Source organism: Globicephala melas, chromosome 1 (assembly GCF_963455315.2).
Source record: "Globicephala melas chromosome 1, mGloMel1.2, whole genome shotgun sequence".
Classification (NCBI taxonomy): Eukaryota; Metazoa; Chordata; class Mammalia; order Artiodactyla; family Delphinidae; genus Globicephala; species Globicephala melas.
This window is the reverse complement of record NC_083314.1, coordinates 143,043,834-143,056,971: the sequence shown is the minus strand read 5'-3', so window position 1 is coordinate 143,056,971 and position 13,138 is coordinate 143,043,834. Positions and strand designations below refer to the sequence as shown.

The 13,138-nt window shown below is 37.9% G+C and overlaps 1 protein-coding gene across 1 annotated transcript in view; it reads right to left on the bottom strand.

Moving 5' to 3' along the window:
• Positions 1–2,105: 2,105 nt before the first annotated feature.
• The window catches only part of NDC1 (NDC1 transmembrane nucleoporin), a 48,427-nt gene continuing 37,394 nt past the window's right edge, over positions 2,106–13,138 (bottom strand). Inside the window, exons 17-18 of the mRNA XM_030870197.3 lie at positions 7,934–8,094; positions 2,106–4,681 (exon numbers count right to left, since the gene is read on the bottom strand). Coding sequence (XP_030726057.1) covers positions 4,618–4,681; positions 7,934–8,094 — 225 coding nt within the window. The 3' untranslated portion in view covers positions 2,106–4,617. The remainder of the gene's footprint in view (positions 4,682–7,933; positions 8,095–13,138) is intronic.

The window sequence follows — 13,138 nt, the reverse complement described above, 5'->3', positions numbered from 1 at the left end:
AGTAAATGCTGCATTAGTAAATGGAAGAATTAACAGCATTTTACAAAAACGGTCTACAACGCTTTGTCTTAAATTCCTGAGGCCAGATGTTTCGAATAGAGAATTTTTCAGATTTTAGAAAGGTAATAAAGATGTATATTACATAACACTCTAGTGGGGTCTGGAACAGCACCTTATAATCACACTACAGTGAATGTAAACGTAGTCATACTACATGGAATAAATTAAGTCTACAAATAACCTCATATCAGTTAAGGTCGGGTTTAGCTGCCAAATATGTTTTGTCACCAAACTTACCAATAAAAAAACCTCTGGATTTCAGAATTGTAGATAAGGTCTGCTAAAGATGAAAACTAAAAGTAATCCTAAAAAAGGACTGCTAATTTTCACTTAGTTATCAGGAAACTATTGTTAGTGTGATAAGTTTACTGATTAGACACAGTTGAGGAAAACGACTTGTAAGACAAGTCAGAAGAAACTACCCAGAATAAAGCATGGAAAGTCAAAAATATTAAAGTGATACATTGAGAAAGTGTAACGGGAATCCTGGAAGGAGAGACAGCTCATAATCTACAAGGGGAAGCAGATTTTTAATCAGTTAAGTTACAATTCAATGTGATAATGGTCCAAAAAAGAAAGAATGACAAAGCATTGAAAAAACACATTGAAACCTATCCAGGAGCATGAGGGAAAGCTAAGCTCGTTGTGAAAAACGGGAAGTGCGCCAAGACAGAAATTCAGGCAAAGGGAACAATGTGAGCACGAGCACGTAAAGGTGCGAGAGCAACTCGCGTCAGATCCCTGCTGCAGTTTCAAGATAATCATCCGCACACCTGAATATTTCTCAGCATTCCTGCATTACCTATGGGATCTAACCACATTCTTCAAGCTTTCCAACAAATGAATCAGATGTAAGAACTCCACCTTACAGAAAATCATAGTTCATATGCTTTAGACACTCATCTGAGAGAACAACACATATGAGAAAATCCACTAGAACAGTAGTTCTTAAAGTATGGTCTCCTGACTAGCAGCATCCGCAGTGTCTGGACACTTGTTAGAAATACAAATTCTTGGGCCCCACCTCAGACTTACTGAACCTAAAACTTTGGAGAGGGGGCCCGGTAATGTGTTTTAACAAGCTTTCCAACTGATTCTGATGCATGCTAAATGCATCAGATCTCCTGATCTAAGATAAACCCTTCTCATAATGTAATTCTCAGACCACTGCTTGGAATTGGTTACAAACTACATCTCTTGGGAACCAGTCCAGACCTCCTGAAGCAGAATCTGTACTGAAGTGGAGCCCAGACTCTGAACCTTAATAAGCACTCCCTGTGAGTCTGATGCTTCTGATTCCAAGTTTCAAATGCCACTGCATCAGATTATACACTCCTGGAGGACAAGGACTCTCTTGTTCACAGGTCAATTTGTTTCTAATAGCTGGGCCATAATAGACATTCAGTGAGTATTTTTGGATGATTAGCTAGCTCCACATCAACGTGCCTATCACTACAGCAACTGCCAAGTCTGCTTAGGACCATGACTGAGAACTCTAGGGGGTGCGTGCTGTCTATCCCCCTTTCTTACCCTCAAAACGATAACGATTTTGCTTATTTTAAAATGGTGGTCAGCAGCTTGTTAAGAGTAGCTGGATTATTAACTGATGAATTAAAGTCATCTTTGTTTTAAGCTATTTGGTTCTAAGGAAACATAACTATGGATTGGGATAGCACACAAGAAAGTTGAGGGACTTAATACATAGTACCTCAACTACCTTGAGTTGAAGTTCAGACTAATTTAAGTAAAGCTGACAGACAAAACTTTTAGTCTGGTGGAATATGATCCGTTTAGAAACATTATTCTGGCAAGAAAAGAAACCTCTATTAAGAAATGGCTTTCAGCACCTGCATCCTTTGTTTAGTTTCGGAAAAAAAGGCAGCCAAGACAACGAAGAAAGAGGCTTTTAGAATTCACGCTCCTTAGAGGTACCATGAAACACAGATCACCTACCAGATTAGTCCAACCAGGGGCAAAAGCTCATTTCTCAAGAAGTGTTTCAGGTTTTATAAGCAACAACTCTGAGACTGCATTAAAACGGCTAAGGAAACACACACACACACACACCCCAGAAATTAAATAACTGACCTCACAGATATACATATTTCATTTTACAGTCCCATTTTTAAAAACTGTCAATTTATTTTTCTACCCAATTGAGTATCAGTGATATACAAAAGGATATAAACAGATCACCATATTTATAGGAAGACACACAGAACAATTACCAAGGAATAAACCCAGCAAAGTAACAAATTGTTGCTTATCCACGTCCGCTCAACTATACAAGTTTTTTAAAATTCTAGCACAGTGTCCCAGTTCTCTAGGAAAGAAGTTACGTGGATTTATACCTTCCATAAGGGTCAAGAAAACATTACAAGAGCTGATACAATCACGTTTTGTACTGACAGTCAGAGAAAGGCTTTTAAAGAACACCCTCTAATTTTCAGGCCAATGTATAGTATCAGTGGGTTCACAGGCAGGATGTGACTTCATCAAAGGAAATGGTTCTCTCCTCTTGCTGGCCTTCCTAAGATCCTCCTCCCTGTACACAGGCGAAGGAGCTCTCTTTCATAACAGGTGATCGAGCCATACCCTACTCCAACAGATGGTGTGTAGATTAACAACACAATGAGGAAAAGGAACTGACTTCCTTATCTACTAAATACAATCCAGATTTGGGGAAGCAGTTTCCAAATTTCCACCAGCCAGACATATAGTGAACTATACTGTGTACACAGCACGTCCTCTTGAGAAAAAATAGGGATGAACACATCAGAAATTTTCACATTGCTCATCAAATATACATTTGCCCAAAGTATATGGGAAATGATAAAAACCTAAACAAAGCCAGACATTTTATCTAAGTAAGTCAGAGTTTAAATTCTTCTTTATGGAAGCATAAGGTTAAGAGTTCTTTTCTCCCAAAATGCCTCAGCCAAGGAAAGCAGAGAATGGAATATAAGAAGTTCAATGGCTTTAAAACATGGAACTCAACAGTTCTCAGTCAACCTAGTCACAATTTTTTGGTCATCTGTAAGTAACTTCCACATTCAAAATTCAACTTTTACATTCAAAAAAGAGATCAACTCCACTTCAGATGCAAAAAAAAAAAAAAAAAGGCAACTGCCTAAATACTCCAAACACTTGACAACTGGGAAACTGTCTCATAAAGATACTTTAAAGGCCAGCAGGATTCATTTATAATTTGGCATGTGCTGGTTGAAGGGGCAACAAATAAATCAAGATATAATACATCAAGTAATCAGACAAATGGTAGACATATATACCACATTAAAGATTCATATACAATTCTGTGCTGACTTTAAAGAAAAAAATGGGGGACACTCGAGGGAAAAAATGGGAAAAGAATTACAAGGGAGCATTTCAGTCCAAAGTTAGTCCAGTGAATATCTACCAGTAGGATTTCCAATCTTTCACCTCCAAAGGTGATCTAATAAATTATAAAATTACCTACTCACTTTGGGGACATACAACATACTCCTAAGAACAGTAATCCCTCTGACATTTTGGTTTCACTTGCTGATTGATGACTAAGTTGTTTCTGGCTGCAAAGATTTTCCTAATATATTTTAATTAGCCAGTTAACAAAGCAAAGGTTGCTCCCTCTGTGAGGCCAATTAAGCTTTACAAAATAATTTGATCTAATGAAGATGAGGGAAGGAAAAAAAAGGGAAAGTTTCCTGGTGTTTCGTGCAAAACTTTTTCTCTCACTTGAAAAACTCGGCAATCACTTAATGTTTTGTTCCAGAAAATGAAAGCAAAACTAGTTGAGAAAATACCCATATGCTTATTGTTTACTAGCATGATACAAAATAAATTCATAGATGTTGGTCAATTGTCTTTCGAAAACCAAATGTGAATGTTTAATCTTGTAACTTAAGAACTGAATTTTTCCACATTCCTTTATATAGAGTTAGCATCTGTAAATTGAGACTTTTTTTGGACAATCATGCAAATTTAATTTGTCTCTGAAAACAAAAACACAACCTAACAGATTAACAAAATATGTCCTTCAGACAATATTTTCTGTGAAATTTTCTCCACTGTTACCCTTTTTATCCTTTAGCAAACAGAAACTACTCCAAAAAAGTTTATGTATTTTGAATTTACAGAGAGCTAAACTCTCAGGACGATTAGGAAGGAAGACTAGATCAAGTCAACCTATTTTATCAGTACCTTCTGAGCTGACTCTACTCCTCTCAAAAGTAAATTCTAAAAATTTTCTGGTTACTATTATTAAGCTATATAAGCTACAAACATTTCTACTGCCATAGATGCTTCTGTAAAATTGAATAAAGATTTTATTATGCCACACACAAAAAAAGTAATCGGTACAGAAAAGGCAGTTTTCGGTTATTCTGTTGAGAATTTCTCTCCATGATTTCTCCCATTAAAGTATAGTTTTCAAAGCAACCACCACGACAAAGGAAGCATCTAATTAGTCCATTTTCTTCTGATCCAAGAATGCTGAACATTTACTGTCCCATCTGTAGTTGTATCAGCAGTGTAATGAACACAGTTTATATTACTTAACTATTCTTTGAACTCCAAGAACTGTTGAAGTCTTTTCTGATGTTCTGCAGATGCTTGCACAGCACTAAATGAAACATAAATTCAAAGCATAAGCTTTATTTTACATTAAGCATATTAAGTGAACCACAGAGCACAGAGTCAATATTTTTCAAAACAATTAAAAACGAATAGAAATCTTCACATATTTAGTACTTCTGAAAAAGCTGGATGAAAACCCTCCTTAATCTAATGAGGAGGAGGGCTTGCACTCAGTAACAGCATGCTTCTACCTTCTAAAAGACCAAAGCAAATTAAGACTGACAAGTGAAGGCATCAATTTTAACCTGCTCTGCTGTGGAACCTGCTGTGCAGTTCCAGGCCTTGCAGTAGATTTTCTGGATTTTATTATTTTATTTAAACCAGATTCCAACATTATCTTTGAGTTGTGGAGTATTTGAATTGCCTTTAATATAAAATCCTTTAAACTAAAATGTTTGGTTAAAACACAATAGACTCCACTAATCGTTTTCAAAGGTAATAGCTTGGTGGTTTAGATTTACTTTTCCCTTTGAACGTAAGTTATGTCTTAGAGGGGGAAACTGAGTTCTCTCCCCACCCTTGCCGCCACAAAAATACATTACCTGGACAAAAGCGGGGCAAATATATATATTGAAACTAGTATAAAACTTCCTTTTAAACTTTTGGGCAGAAATTGAATATACTGAAAAATTCTGGTTTTCTAGTTGTTGATAGTAATATACCATTACTGAATGATAAAATTCCAGGTAACTGAAGGTCGCCACTTTTAAAAGCGTCAAGTCTTATTATAATAATTTTGCTACAAATCATGCTAAAGCACCTTATACATTTACATCTCTCTGACTAACTGCACCATCTCAAGTGTATTTTACTGTTCAGACTCCCTCTAGGTGCCAGTGAGGTTGTCATCTCTCACTAAATGGCTCCGAACTTTTTCAAACACCAAGTCTACAGCTTTTCTCGTGACTCCCCTCTGCTAGCAGGCACTGTACTGTCTCTTACTGTTGTTTGTATTCTTGACTCTAACAGCAGTCTTCCTCTCATATTTTAATATGTTATAGGCTGGAAAACTAGCAAATCGAATTTGCCTAAATTAAGAGTAAATAGGTATTAAATGAATTTCTCCAATGCGTAACTGATCTGCGTTAATTTTCACACCTCAGACGTTTACTTCATTTATACCTGGTTCTCAGAGGTGAAGTTTTGGGGAATGAATAAACCAGGTATGATACAGTAATAATAGTTATTGTCACAACAATATATAATGTAGTGTGGGCTTTACATATGTAGGATCCCATTTTATCTCTCTTAACAGCAAATGAAACAAACTGGAATGGATAACATACCCTTTTCATAGGAGGGTAAACAGTATCAGAATGGTTTCCAGAGGTTTGTAGATAGAATTCTAGGGTCAGAAAGATTTGAGTCTAAATGCTGGTTCTGCAACTTACTACCTGCATAATCTCAGGCCAGTTACTTAAATCAATAGGTAACTTGCCCACAACTACAGATAGTCAATAATGTAACCAGGCATATATCCAAATGTTTTAATTCCAAATCTAACTTCTACTATACCATTCTGTCCTGTATTTGTACAAAATAGTCTCTACTGACCTCATCAATTTTGGTACATGTATAAAAATATGGCTCTTCTCAAAGGAAAGAAACTAAGGCAGAGTTTCATTCTCATAATTTTTTTAACAGTCATCTCCCTTTCTTATCTAAGTTTACATCTTAAAGGGAGTCTAGTATTGTATAGGGTAAGAAGGTGGAATTTTAAGAGGAAGAAAGACCTGATTTCAGGTTCATGTTCTAACACTGACTAGACTACGCTATTAGGCGAGTTCTTAATCCCTCCAAGTCTGTTTCCATATCTATACAATACGATAATCTCTACACCCCAAAGGCTCTTTGAGAAGAGTAAGTGAAAATGCGAGTGTATTGTCTAGAATAGCACTGTGCAACAGAACTTTCTGCAATGATGGAAATGTTTTATACCTAAGCTGTCCAATATGGTAGCCACTAGCTATGTGCAGTTATTGAGGACCTGAAATGTGGCCAATGTAAGTGACAAACTGGATTTTCAATTTTATTTAACTTTAATTAATTTAAATTTAAATAGCAAGGGGGCTTCCCTGGTGGCGCAGTGGTTGAGAGTCCGCCTGCCGATGCAGGGGACGCAGGTTCGTGGCCCGGTCTGGGAAGATCCCACATGCCGCGGAGCGGCTGGGCCCGTGAGCCATGGCCGCTGAGCCTGTGCGTCCGGAGCCTGTGCTCCGCAACGGGAGAGGCCACAACAGTGAGAGGCCCGCGTACCGCACACACACAAAAAATTTAAATAGCAATACATGGCTATCACATTGGAGAGTGCAGATCTAGAAGCACTCAATAAATAGATTTTTTTTTGGTTTGTTTTTAAACAAATGAATAAACTTCTTAAGGAGAGCGGATCTACAACTCTTCTGTATTCCCGCACAGAACCAAAGTGTTCCAAAAAAACTTGCTGCTGCTGCTACCTTATGTATGTGTTGACATGTATGTCATATGCTTTATGTATGTGCCTCATGGAAGTAAAAGGAAATACACTACTGCTTCTAAAAGCAAGTGGTTTGAGGAAGTTCTAAACTACTTATTGATTGCATACAGAAAAGAACAGAGCAATCTCTTATATCTTTTAAAGTTTATTTATAATTATGACAGAAATAATTTAGTTAATAAACTAGTATCCCTTACACTGCCTAGGTAGATTATTTCATGAAAAGAAAGCAGTAAACATCAATGAAACTAAATATACACAGGTCTGGCATTTGTGGTTTTCTTTCTGGTTCCGTTTCTGAAGGTGGTATGATCTATCATTGCTTTTCCAGCACGATTCACAAAGCACCAAGGACTCATTTATGGAATACTCTCCTCACCCCAAGTCTTAGTTTGCTGACCAAGATGTAATAACAGAATTATTTTTAATATGCTTTTCTGGAGAAGAAAATATCATTTTGCCTTTTTTCTCCCTTAAGGATATTTTAGTAATTAAAAAAAAACAATATATAATTACATTTGCTGCTTTTATAACTTTCTATCCTCTTTTTTACCCATTTGAAAGAAGGCCCCAAAGCTTATATGATAGGCCAAATTTTAAAATGTAAATATTAAATCTAAATCCAAGCTGTTAGTTCCCAGTAGGAATCATGAAGGTCCCAAAAGAATACTTTCAACTTATGAGCCTTTATAATTCTCATGCCTGTTTCTCAGGTGAACTCCTGAGAGTGAATTATCGTGGAACAAAAACAGGTAAACTTACTTCAGATGTTCACCAAATGTAGTAGTTATTCTATAGATGGCAGTTTTTAGTGATGCTCTAAAGGCAAATCTTAATGTTTTATAAGAAGTGTCCACTAGGCTTCCTGAAATCCGAGGTGGTTTACTGGAAGCATGAGGAAGCTTGAAGTACTTATCAACTGCCTACATCAAGAAAGAAAGAAAACACGTTAGTTCAGACTATCAAGAAAGCCAATTTAGTCCAAAGGATTAAAGAGATTTCATTTCAGATAGATAGATACAGACACACACACACACACACACACACACACAGAGACATATAATATTTATTTTGGATCACAGTCAAAACAATTTGAAAAACAGGGAGTAGAGGTTCAGCCACTTCAGCAGTTACCAGGGAAAAGTCCACATCTGTCCTCTAAAAAGCAGTTATACTTCAACAGCCTTGAAAATGCAAAACTGGGAAGTGAAACACAGATATCCTACTCTGCTTATAATGTATGACAGACGGGTAAGAGCATCTTTATTATAAATCTCAGCCCAAAAAAAGACCAAACTTTATACTTTACAAGGGTAAGGTTATTTACTATACTAGTTTATCTTCCTTTACAATTCTAGCTGATAAAGTACCTATGAGCAAGAATAGGTGGGAAGAGAACTCACAAGTGAAACTGATTTTATTTATAGTTGATAGTATGAGATTTAAGTATAACTTTTAAAAGCCAAAGGTAAATATTATAATTTTTAAATGCTATAAACTATATTAAGAGAAGGGAGAAGACTGAGAAGTATAAGCATGTCAATCTACTACAGGAAAGATAATGTCTAAAGTGACAAGAAGTAATAATATAAGTCTATTATTTATAGTTACAGATGTAAGCACCAAAAAAGTACTTAAAACTATAGTTAAAAGGATTTCTGCCATCATGTTTTTAATTTCAAGAGCTCTTACGAGGGGAAAGCAGGGGTGGGGGTGGTGGTGGGATGAATTGGGAGATTGGGACTGACATATATACACTATTATGTATTAAATAGATAACTAATAAGAACCTGCTGTGTAAAAAATAAATAAAAATTTTAAAAAGAGCTCTTTATGTCATTTGAGTGATCCTTTTTACTTCAGCATACTATTTTTGTTTCAAGGCTGCAATACCGCTTTTATTTCTGAGGATTTTGGTGATTTTTGTTATGTTTTTGGTTTTTTGTTTGTTTTATAGTTTCTTCCAAGCTACTTTTCTTCTCTTTCCTTCTTCTGGTCTGTATCTTCTGTATTGGATACTTTCTTCAAAATCTAGTGATCTTTGGCTCATGACTGAGAGTGGGACCTCCTAAAGAGCTGACCGAAAGCTCTGAGTACTGGAGATTATTGACCACAGCTTTGAGTACACAACTGGAGATTACTGACAGCTTCACAATAGGTGATCTGCGTGGACTTTTTTGGGGATAAGTGCTCAACTCAGTAACTTTAGATCTTTCTTCTTGGTTTGATCAGAGTTCCCAAATAAAAGTCTTCCAGTACCCTGTCTGGGGGGCTTGGTCCCCAGTGCTCAGGGAAGCCAAGTGGTGAACAGAGCTATGGAGCACACCTCTACGCTTTTTAGTAGAGTACCCACAACTGTGAACTCTCCCAGTCCAGAGACCCAGTGCTCTACTCTCTCTGAGGATGAACCTCGACTTCTGCTGGAATGAGGGAGAAGCACCACCTAGGAAAATCTAGGGATCTAACTGGTTTTCAAACAGCTCTCACCCAAACCTCCCTGTTCTGGTACCTGTCCCTTCACCCTTGGTTCCAGAGGGTCTTGGTGCTTGCCCCACTACCAACTTCAGATTTGCCTCTGGAATCTGGTAAGTTAGTTATCTCAACCATCTGCTGTCCAGCTTTGAAGACTTTGTTGCTGTTGTCTCCTTTCCTATTTATGGATTTACGTTTGTTTTTTTTTAAAATAAATTTAGTTATTTATTTTTGGCTGCACTGGGTCTTTGTTGCTGTGCGCAGGCTCTCTCCAGTTGTAGCGAGCGGGAGCTACTCTTTGTTGCAGCGTGAGGGCTTCTCATTGAGGTGGCTTCTCTTGTTGCGGAGCACGGGCTCTAGGCATGTGAGCTTCAGTACTTGTGGCATGTGGGCTCAGTAGTTATGGCTTGTGGGTTCTAGAGCACAGGCTCAGTAGCTGTGGTGCATGGGCTGAGTTGCTCCATGGCATGTGGGATCTTCCCAGATCAGGGCTTGAACTCGTGTCCCCTGCACTGGCAGGCGGATTCTTAACCACTGCGCCACCAGGGAAGGCCCTGGATTTATGTCTTTTTAAAAGTCCTTTTACTGTAGTTTAGCAGAGTTTAGGGGTAAGGAACAAGACCTGATGTGTGTGTTCAGTCTGCCATGATAACTGCAAGTCTAAACATTTATTCTCTCAACAGTAACTTATAAGAGGGATTCCCAAGACTGGGACAAACTTGAGATAATTTTAGGCAGTATGGGAGATGGTATCCAATGACATATTTAAGCAACATTAAATAACACTGAATCATAATGGAAAAGTTACTTCCTTTTCAATTTTCTCGTAAACCTTCTTATTAACATTCAGTATACCAGCAAAATCATCATCATCATTTACACCTGGATCCAGTGGACCCTTTATTTAAAAATCTATTTTTATTTATTTATTTTTGGCTGCGTTAAGCCTTTGTTGCTGCACGTGGGCTTTCTCTAGTTGCAGCGAGCGGGGGCTACTTTTTGTTGCGGTGCGTGGGCTCCTCATTACTGTGGCTTCTCTTGTTGTGGAGCATGGGCTCTAGGCGCAGGGCTTCAGTAGTTGTAGCAAGTGGGCTCAGTAGTTGTGGCTCGTGGGCTCTAGGGCGCAGGCTCAATAGTTGTAGCGCATGGGCTTAGTTGCTCCGCGGCATGTGGGATCTTCCCGGAACAGGGCTCAAACCCGTGTCCCCCACATTGGCAGGCGGATTCTTAACCACTCTGCCACCAGGGAAGCTCCCCTTTTTTTTTTTTTCCAGTGGACCTTTTTTATAGTTTAGTTTTTTTACAAAAAATTTACAGAAATAAGAATGACAGGATAATGTAAAATAACTTTATAGAAGTTTAAATAAGATTATAAACATATTTTCCAGGTTTTGAAGATATATACATCTGAAATAGGCAGTCTTTTGAATGCAACTAGCTGCTTATCAGCTATCATGAATAAACGTGGAACACAGCCATCTTGCAATACTGATTTCAAACTGAAGATATATCTCCAACAGGTTCTAGTTTATCATTACTTCTGATTCTTTTTCTTGCATCTGCACATCAAAATACAATATTTTAAAAAACTTTTGACAGCTCATAATATTGTTGAAGACTTCAGCCATTTTCTTTGTACCCTAATTGTGCAAAACATTTTCATTCTTAGGTTTATAAAGATGAACTGAAATGATGAATCAAATATAAAAATATTTTATTGTACATGACTTTTTTCATTTCAGTATCACCTATTTCCTTCCACTTTTTTGTTTATTAATTAATTAACTTATTTATTAATTATTTATTTCTGGCTGCGTTGGGTCTTCATTGCTGCCCATGGGCTTTCTTTAGCTGCTGCGAGCGGGGGCTACTCTTCGTTGCGGTGCGCAGGCTTCTCATTGCAGTGGCTTCTCTTGTTGTGGAGCACGGGCTCTAGGCACACGGGCTTCAGCAGTTGTGACTAGCGGGTTCTAGAGCGCAGGCTCAGTAGTTACGGCACGTGGGCTTAGTTGCTCTGCAGCATGTGGGATCTTCCCAGACCAGCACTCGAACCCGTGTCCCCTGCGTTGGCAAGCAGATTCTTAACCACTGCGCCACCAGGGAAGTCCTCCCATCACTTTTTTTTTTTGCAGTACGCAGGCCTCTCACTGTTGTGGCCTCTCCCGTTGCAGAGCACAGGCTCAGTGGCCATGGCTCACGGGCCCAGCTCCTCCGCGGCATGTTGGATCTTCCCGGACCGGGGCATGAATCCGTATCCCCTGCATCGGCAGGTGGACTCTCAACCACTGTGCCACCAGGGGAGCCCCCTCCCATCACTTTTGAATACACCTTTGTGTACCTTCAGCATGTAACCACTTAAGAACCATGTAAATTTCCAGAGTGCTGTCTCTCCACATTCATCTTCTGATTTATCTAAATAATTATTTAACATATTGGCAATTTTCTTCCTTTTACCATCATCGGTGGTAAATTTTAAAAATCTGAACTAGCAACTGCATTCAATGAAAGCTTAAAAAAAAAACTGTAAAGATGTGTGTTCAGACTATATACCTTTTCTTCAAAGATGATACAATATTATATGATTTCATCATTCTTCTGTTTTCTTACTGGTCTTTTTTACCACAATTGGAATAACTGATGAGTAATGATGAAATAATTCCTGGGATGATCAAATAGCAAGTTGTTTCAAGATACTGGAAATGTAAAATCACTAGGATTTCATAATACCTCTTGGATTTTACAAGGGTCCAAAGGATAACTGTAAAACAGTGAATTCTGTTTGACTGTTTTCTCTTTGTTCTTTGAAAGACCTCTAAGAAAGAATAAAAGTCATAGAATATCAATCCTTACAAATAACTGGAATAGCTCACAAATAAATACAAAAATTATGAGTCCAGCAGACCCTAATGGTATAAAAGTTACATTGGGGAAGAAAGTCTTAGTTTGGAGGTAATGTGTCCTTAACACATCTCTAATTCTCTCTAATCTCCTTTTGTAGCAAAGGACAAGAAGGCTTCAGGTTCAGGGATTTGAGCAAACAGTATGTAGCCAGAGCTTAAAATTATTGTCTTTTCTCACTCTAATTGTCTTCTCCTAAATACTGAAATCCAAGAAGCACTGGGACTTCCCTGGTGGTCCAGTGGTTAAGAATCCTCCTTCCATGTGGAACATATATACAATGGAATACTACTCAGCCATAAAAAGGAACGAAACTAGGTCATTTTTAGAGACGTGGATGGACCTAGAGACTGTCATACAGAGTGAAGTAAGTCAGAAAGAGAAAAACAAATATCTTATCTTAATGCATATATGTGGAATCTAGAAAATGGTACAGGTGAACCGGTTTGCAAGGCAGAAATAGAGACAGAGATGTAGAGAACAAACGTATGGACACCAAGGGGGGAAAGCAGGGGTTGGGGGGTGGTGTTGGTGGGATGAATTGGGAGATTGGGACTGACATATATACACTAATATGTATAAAATAGATAACTAATA